Source organism: Nicotiana tomentosiformis, chromosome 11, assembly GCF_000390325.3.
Source record: "Nicotiana tomentosiformis chromosome 11, ASM39032v3, whole genome shotgun sequence".
NCBI classification, from domain to species: Eukaryota; Viridiplantae; Streptophyta; class Magnoliopsida; order Solanales; family Solanaceae; genus Nicotiana; species Nicotiana tomentosiformis.
Genome location: NC_090822.1, coordinates 70,768,303 through 70,777,195, shown reverse-complemented (window position 1 = coordinate 70,777,195; position 8,893 = coordinate 70,768,303). Strand labels below are relative to the sequence as shown.

Below are 8,893 nucleotides of genomic sequence, written 5' to 3'. Positions count from 1 at the left end.
TTGAACAAATTTGGTGTAACAGCGGTTGTTCTTATTGAGTTGTTATTAGTTTTTCCTTAATTTTGATTTCACCAGACTTAGACTGTGTCCAGCTTACTCTACAATATTATTTCCTAATTGCTTCCTATTAAATATTGTTGTTATTGGTGTCTCGTTGCAAGTATTGTTTAGTATTCCTTATCCTGCTTAGTTGTATATTAATATTATTTTTCTCGGTTAGTTCACCTTCACACTTGTTCAGGTTGTTTAGTCCGGTAGGTGTCTTGACTGTCCCTCGTCACTACTCCACCCAGGTTAGTCTTGATACTTACTGGGTACCGTTGTGGTGTACTCATACTACGCTTCTGCATATTCTTTTTGTGCATATCCAGGTACCACAGTTGTTGTTGATTATTAGTTGGCTGGTCGAGCTGTGGAGACTCAAGGTAAATTTGTTGTCGCGTTCGCAGGCCTCGAAGTCACCTTTTGATATTTTCATTGTACTATTTAATTCTATCCCGAATAGTTGCATTTAGGGATTTTTCTAGCAAACTTAGTAAAGCTTATGACCTGTACTACTAGTTTTGGGATATTATTTTATGTTGTAAATACTGAGTTCATTTAGAAATATCCGGTTTCTGCTTAATAGTTCTGTTAGTTAATTTCTGTCAATTTATTCAATAAGTGTTACGCTTACCTAGTCGTAGAGACTAGGTGCCGTCACGACATCCTACAGAGGAAAACTGGGATCGTGACACTTAGTATATATTTTGGTACGGTTTTAGTATTTCGGTATTTTATTTTTAAATACCGAATACCATACCTAATACCATTTGTTTTTCACACTTCAATCAAATACCAAAATATCAAATATCAAATACTAAAATTTTCGATTTCAGTACGGTAAACCGGTATTTATCAAATTATGCAAAGCCCTATGAGCAATGCCAAGTGGCTTATTAATAGGATGACAAGTTGCTTAATGTGGACACGTTTTGAATTAATTTTTAAAAAATAAAGTAAAGTAAATAATATTATTGATTAAATTTACAGAATTGAAAATTGAATCAATAGAATAAAATTTAATTTTTTTTTTTAAAGAGTAAAAAATATATATCTTCTATATTATATTAAAATGAGAGTAGCGGAAAAACTATTAAAGAAAATAATACACTAATACAAATTTATATTAACAATGTAATAATACTAATAAAAAATATAGAACAAAAAAATTATTCGATAACTATATTAGTCTTCTTTTTAGTGTAATAAATAGTTTGTTATTGTGTATATTGTATTGACAAATGAGATGACAATTGAAATTTAGTAAACCAATATGATCTAATATGTTCAAACAATCTCGAGTACAATTTAATTTAATTTAATTTTTTTAATATTGATCGCCTATGGCGCGGGTATGACTGGTATAATAATAAAAATGGAAAAGGGCCAAATATACCCCTCTCACCGTTAGCAAAGTTTTTAAATTTGCCCTCTAACCTAACGGAAAGCCCCAAATCCCTTCTATTTACTGCAATTCTTCTCACAAATCAGTCATCTCCTTCGTGTGATCCACCAGAGAAGAAAAAGGTCCATATTATAGAAATGAGAGTGTGGAATTACTACATAATTATTCCCATTGTCTTTGGCTATGCTCAAACCATAAATGAAATGCAGAATTCATATTTTATGAGTATGTCTCCAATGGAATGAGCATGAGTGAAATACCGTAGATAATTTAGAAGAGATTTATTTGATTCTTCATGTGCTCGAAATGCATTCGCTTATGAAGTTGCTACTAATATTTACTATTTTTTATGGACTACAGGCATACCAAGGCCGTAGGTATCCATGTAAATACATTCCCTTTTGAATTTGAATTTAGCATGTCATTTGATGCAAATTTTGCTTGCGCAAGCACTTCTGCATGAAATTTGTGACATATGATTCTTTAGTATTGTTTGAGAAATTCTAAATTGAATGATCTGTTTAAATTTATGTCCAGCTTCAGAACATTCTTTCAAAGGAATATTTACTAGTGTTCTCATGCCTGGAGGTGACGAGTTTGTTAAGTCTTCCTGCTCTAAATAATCAAGTGGAATAAGAAATCAGCTTGTCGAGGATATTTTCTTATCTGGTAGAGCACACGCAGGGATAAGTAATTTGTGAGAAAAAATTGTAGTAAATAGAAGGAAGTTGGGATTTGGGGGCTTTTCGCTAGATTAGAGGGCAAATTTGAAAATTTTGCTAACGTTGAGAGTAAATTTGACTCGATAATATAATAGAGGGTAAATATGAATAATATATCAAAATATTAGGGTATATTTGGCCATGTTCCCTTGTATAAAAGGGTTAATATAGAGCAATTTTTTTTTAGTTTTTGGAAGAAGTGAGAGAGTCAAATCGTGGAGATACGATGTACAGGAGAGAGACAATGAACGGAACAGTACAGCAAGAGAGACATCAACAGACTCATTTCGCTGAAGGGAAAGACGACAACGATGACGTTGACGTCGCCGGCGGAGGAGGAGGGGAGTCCATAGACGATCCTTCTCATCACATTCGCTACGACCACAACTACCACCACGCCCTCCACAACGGCGGCGCCGGCGCAACCATTGAGGAGGCTGCTGCGCTGAATGTTGTGGAAGGCGTTGCACATAATGCTCTCTATGTCCCTGGCGTAGGAAGTAGCAATCAGCTTACGCTGTCGTTTCGAGGCCAAGTGTTTGTGTATCCAGACGTTTCACCTGAAAAGGTGCTTCTTTTATTAGCCCTTTTACTCGGAAATCTTGATCGTTTTTGTGCAGTGTGCTATAAAAGTGCATATTTTGCTAAGTGAATTATTTTGATATTTAAATTGAGGTTAAATGTGTGTTTCAGGATGTAATTTTTGGCTCACTAACTTATGCATTGTGCTTAGTATATTCATGGATAACATTACTAGTTTCCCACATGGATTAAAAAATACTAGCTTCACATCCAAGGGTGTGACCTGACAGTCAACAAAGTGGGAGGAGAACCATGAGGTTTTAGGTTCAAATCCTAGCGGAGGCAAAACCCGCTAGGTGAGTTCTTCCCATTTGGCTAAGCCTGGGTGGGTAGAGTTACTCGATACTTGTGCTGATGGTTTGGACACCACCATCATGAAAAAGAAGGATCTAAAAACTAGGTTTTGCAGGAAGCTCTAGGGAATGTTAGTCCAGGCAAACATCTGCTTTTGTGGAATAAACGTGTCCTAATAGAGTGAAATGGATATAGAGGAACCATATAGCTGATTGTAACTAGTGTGGGATTGAGGTGTAGTTGTTGTTGCTTTTGTAACTTAGGTGATTCAATACTCGGAAATTGGAAATTTCTATGATTCGATGCGAAGGATGAGTTGGTATGGATATTGATTAGTCTTTGAAGCAAAGAGGTCATGGAAGGTTTTTGCTATTTTTAATATCCGAGTGACAGTTAACTTTCAAAAACTTATGGAGATGGATGGACTTTGATTTGGCTTAGTTTGTTGAATTACTTTTTGCTTGTCTACAAGCATCTTGATGAATCAATCAATTATATCTTAAACCCGAATTAGTTGAGGTCGGCTAAACGAGTAATCTGTATTCCACTCTAGGTAGGTCCTTCTCATCTGAACACTGAATAATCTTGTCTCATAAGGCAAGCATTGTACAGAGGAGTAAAAGTTTCTTTTGTCTTCATTAATTTTCAGGTTCACGCAGTGATGCTGCTGTTGGATGGATATGAAGTCCCTACTGGCACCGCTGCTGTCAATGTGGCTTCCCAGAGTCATTGGGTATAAACTTTTCTCCCAACATGTAGGGTTTTGCTGTTATTCTGGTTTGCAATCAATTAACCTGCTTCTTCTGCAATTTCCATAGGCTTCAAGTGAAGGTCCTGGAAGATTGAATCAACCACAACGGGCTGCTTCTTTGAGTCGCTTTAGGGAAAAAAGGAAAGAACGATGTTTTGATAAAAAGATTCGATACACTGTTCGGAAGGAAGTTGCTCTTAGGTAATACAGCTTCATTTATTTCCTTGGAGGACATCATGTTAGATGTGTTGGAGATAAATGAGTTTCTGCCATGATTGGTCTACCATGACTAGTCACTAGTCATCTCCACCAATTTTCATTATGTCGCTAATTGAGCTTTCCTTCTAATCTATTTGTGTGAAATGGACTGTCCAGTAAACAAAACCGCAGTCTTTTTAAAATGTTTTGGGTAATGCAGATATCACTGAGAAGATAAACATAATTAGTTATATATAGACATAGCAAAAGGTTATAGGGCCAAGGAGATATGCCATCTATCCCAAAAAAGAAAAACTTTAGAATGTGCCTCTTAGCTCCAGTTGAAAGTGATCAGTGCTGTAGATGGTGATGTTTTCGCCAAACTACTATCCCTAAAGTAAAGGGACAGAGAGTATCATGAGTGGCAGAGCATGGGCAAGGCTCATGTCAGACGAAAAAGAGGAGGTATTTAGCAGAAGCCCACGTGCACTGAAGATTTTAAAGTTGACTGTTACCATAAATAAGGCATTGCTTGACATGCGAATATGACATTGTTTAATGCCCTGACCTCCTTATAACGGAGTCCCAATTCCATGGTTGGATATACACTTTCAGTGACATGATCATTGGAGGAACCTCGAAGGAGCCTAATGGCATCGCACACTAGTGTGACATAGACCTTGGTAACGTGTTGACTTGTTGGCCAGCCTTCGCTTAGAACCAAGCATGACACTTTGGTAGGTTATTCTGGGCGTCAAAAGTTGGTCGTGGTAATATGTACATACAATATTGGTAGTGAATGCAATCTTCCATTGGCTCATCTCTCATGCAGTCATGTTTCAATCTTCAATTTGGGCGCATGTCATTTGGAAACTCTCCTTCAATGGAAGTAAAATGTCTATTGCTAAAAGATGTTTTTAGTGACATACTGACATCTAGTTTTGAGCTTGTGACATTGTAAATGACGGCGGCATCTTGAGCGTCAGGCTAGTTGTGGACCAATTATTGTTCCTTTTTTCTTTTTCTTTCCCCAATGTTTATGTAGGGGTTACTCGGTTCTTTTTCTTTTCCTATTTGAAGCTCTAAAGTTCAGTCTTTGCCTATTCTTTAACATGCAGATTCTAGTTAGGGTGGTTTACAAAGTATTTTCAGTCAAAATTGATCTCCGTGGTCTATTGCATCTCACAGATCTCTGTTTTGCTATCAGGATGCAGCGTAAAAAGGGTCAATTTACATCTTCCAAGTCAATCTCTGATGAAGCGGGTTCTTCTTCTGCGGAGGGGAATGCAGGCTCTAGCCAAGAAGAACCAGAAACATCGTGAGTGTCAGACTTCTGTAGTTGTATGTGTTTCTGTTCTGTGAATAAGTCCCATGGCCATACCTCTCCTTATCCAAAAAGAAAAAGGTCTGACAGCAATACCTCTGATAAGTTGTTCACCCGTTCTATAGCAGAAGATCAAACTTTATGTGGCGTCTGAGTTGAACTGATAAAATCAAACAAATGCAGCACCTGAGATCTTTATTTTTTTCTCAACAGATGTAGACATTGTGGAATTAGTTCGAAATTCACTCCTATGATGCGTCGTGGACCAGCTGGCCCGAGGTCGCTCTGCAATGCATGTGGACTTACGTGGGCCAATAAGGTTAGTATTGAATTTGAAGACTTTACTCACTTAGGTTTTGTAATTTATCAGTTCAAACAACGATAATTGTGTCCACATTTTGCTCCATGTATATGAGCCTATTTATGTAGAATAGATTTGTGTGCTATGTTGTTTTACCATTCTCTTTTTCTTTGATTATGGGATAAGCAGTGGTCCCTTGATCAAATTTTGGAGGCATTCCTACCTACCTAATGTCAATTATTCCCATTCCCAGTGACAACTCTTGTTTCGGTTAGCTCTTTTTAGATGGCATTCCTACCTAACTAATGTCACTTATCCCCATTCCTATTAAAGTTTAAAAAAGGATTAATCGTTTAAGGACTAAGTTTATGTGAGAAGGAAATTCAGAAAAGAAGAGGTGGCACTTAGTGAAATGGCAAGAGGTAATGAGGCAGAAAAAGGGAGGTGGATGGGGAGTTTAAAAAATTGAGATTCCACAATAAGAGGCTCCTATAAGTGGTTATGGAGACTTAATGATGATTGGAGGAAACTGAAGGGATGTGATCATCACCAAATATGGTAAAGAAGACTGCTGGAAACCTTGTTCAGTTACTACACCGTTCAAAGCTGCAATCTGGAGTAACATAAGTAAATTATACCTATAAAAAAAACATAAGTAAATTATGGGGTGGGTTTGAGAATAAATTGAAGCTGGAAATTGGAAATGGAAGTTGCATGATGTCTGGCTGGGTAAAAGGAGATTAATGCATACATGTTTTCTATTTTGTACAGAGCTGCAAACAGAAACTATATGGTTGCTGATTGTTTTGTAGATAACGGTTGGAGCATAAAATTTGGAAGAAATTTTGGTGATTGGGAAGTGGATAAAATTAGTGAGTTATTGGATTATTGGGAAGTGGATAAAACAAAAACTTTTGCCTGTGTTGGATGGATTGCTGCTAAGAATGCTTGCTTAACACAAGACACTCTTCAGAAGAGGGGGTTTTCACTATGCAGTAGGTGTTCTTTTCTGAAAAGGGACCTTCAGAAGGTTCCTTAATGATCGGGAGGTTATTAGAGTGACTGAATTCTTCAAATTGCTGGATAGCTTCAAAGGGATTGTAGAGGAAGAAGACAGAATAGTATGGGAAAGAGATAGCAGGGGAATTGATACTGTGAAGTCAGCTTATAGGTTTCTAAATTGTTCTGGACAACCACACAATGGGCCGTGGAACTGGAAGCACATCTGGAAGGTCAAGATACCTTTTAAAGTGGCATGCTTTTGTTGGCTAGTGGTTAAAGAGGCTGTTCTAACCCATGATAGTTGAGAGGAATGCAACTATGCTCTAAATGTTTTTTGTGTGGCAATGGGATTGAAACAAATAACCACCTCTATTTACATTGTAAAGTGACCAGCAAGTTGTGGTATTTATTCATGAGTATGAAAGGATTAAACTGGACAGTACCCAGGACAACTGCAGAAATGATGCTGGAATGATCCAGGTATCCCACTGAGGCTGAAGAAATGGTGGAGCATTGTCCCAGCTTGTATTTGGTGGACAATATGGATGGAAAGGAGCTGTAGATGCTTTGAAGATAGATTTAGTTCTGAACAGAAGATCAAGATGAACTGTATATTTTTGTTTCACTTTTGGTGTAAAGAAGCTCGTAGAAGATGTGGAGTCTATAGTGGACATCATTGGGGCCTTGTAACTTTCTGTAATCTCTTAACACAATCTTTGTGATAAGGTTACTTTATCTTATATATATAAAATATGTTACCTTCTAAAAAAATAATAGCTTACTATTACGCTCTGCGGGTTTGGACTTTGTTAAACATCTTTGGAGTGCAACGGATGATGCCTATGGATATGAATAGTTTGCTGCTGTGCTGGCTTGGACAGAGAGTTGGAAAAGAGCTAAAGCAGATCTGGAGGATTAGTGGGCTATTTGGCTTGAGAGGAATAAGAGATGTTTTGAGGATAAGCAACTACTTTCGTCTATTGTAAAGTATTTTTTTTTTGGTTGGTATCCACTCTATGAAATGTAACAACTCTTATCCAGTGAGTTCATGAAATGTGTACTTTTTTACTTTTTAACACTCTTTTTCTTGACTTCAATTATCAAGTTTTGAGGTAAGTTGGGAGTCAGATTTAGAAGTTATTTCCATCACTCCAATCAGGAATCTGATTTTACGATTGATGATATTGCTTTGCCCTCCTTGTGGTGAATTGTGATTGCAGGGGATTTTAAGAGATCTTTCTAAAGTTTCAACTACAGGAGCTCAGGATCATACCGTGAAATCTAGTGAACAGGTGCAGCTCTCTCTCTCTGGTGGGGTTCTCAATATCCTTTGATTGTAGTTTGTCTGTGCCCTCAAATTAACCGTCTTTGTATGATATTCTCGCTGCTAGAGCAATGATGAAGCAAATGGATCAGATGCTATGGCTGCTGCTGGTATCATTACTTCAGATGATGAAAACACAGTGCTACCGCATGAATGATGATAAAGAGCTCTACTTTGCGGTCACCTCTGGTGGCAATTAATCTTTCTTTAAGGTGAAAGACCTGAAATTTATGTGTCTAATATCTGCCAAACTTGCATACTTTTGTACATAAGAAACTATAACTTAGGCAAATACGTAGAGGACCTTGTTGCATAGATTTTAGGTCATTCCATCTAGAGTTTTATTCTGCTATTCAAATGTAATTTATTTTGAATCTTTATCCCAGATATATACAACTCACTAAGCACGTAAGCTTTTTAAAATAGTCCACCCTCGATCCATGATATTCGTGTGTGCAGAGGTAAGAAGTTATAAGCTATAACAAACTGAAGCGTGAACAGCAGAGTATGCACACAAGAGGGACTAAAGTTATTGTGATACTAGGGAAAATTGATCTCATGATCTATGCATGTAATTTAAATTCCTAAAGTTATGTACCAGAGAATTAATGTATTATTGGTCCAATTAATTCAGTTCCTGGAAATTATTATATTTTCCCCGAATAAAATTGGCTGAAAATGATTACTTTGAGAAGAAACGTGTGAACCTTCCAATAAAAGAAAGTCAATCATCAAGTTGCAAGAAAAAAAGAGAAGGTTAATGGTACATGTAAAATTAAATGGAGAATCGAGTGAAAAATCTGATATATTCGACGGGCTTCACATCCAATCTATTATTTGCAGAGCTTTTTGTTTTGTACCTTTTTTCCTGGGGTAAAGACGACATGATTACCTATAAAAATTAAAATATTTATCATGTTCTGCCCATTAAAAATTCTACCCATTAAA

The 8,893-nt window shown here is 36.9% G+C and overlaps 1 protein-coding gene across 1 annotated transcript; it reads left to right on the top strand.

Moving 5' to 3' along the window:
• The first annotated feature begins 2,333 nt into the window (after nucleotides 1-2,333).
• On the top strand, nucleotides 2,334-8,370 carry LOC104109343 (GATA transcription factor 24-like). The gene is made up of 7 exons (XM_009618604.4): nucleotides 2,334-2,737; nucleotides 3,695-3,778; nucleotides 3,864-3,997; nucleotides 5,202-5,312; nucleotides 5,532-5,637; nucleotides 7,842-7,913; nucleotides 8,013-8,370. The coding sequence occupies exons 1-7, from the start codon at nucleotides 2,396-2,398 to the stop codon at nucleotides 8,100-8,102; spliced, it is 939 nt and encodes a 312-aa protein (XP_009616899.1). The 5' UTR covers nucleotides 2,334-2,395; the 3' UTR covers nucleotides 8,103-8,370.
• The last annotated feature ends 523 nt before the right edge of the window (nucleotides 8,371-8,893 follow it).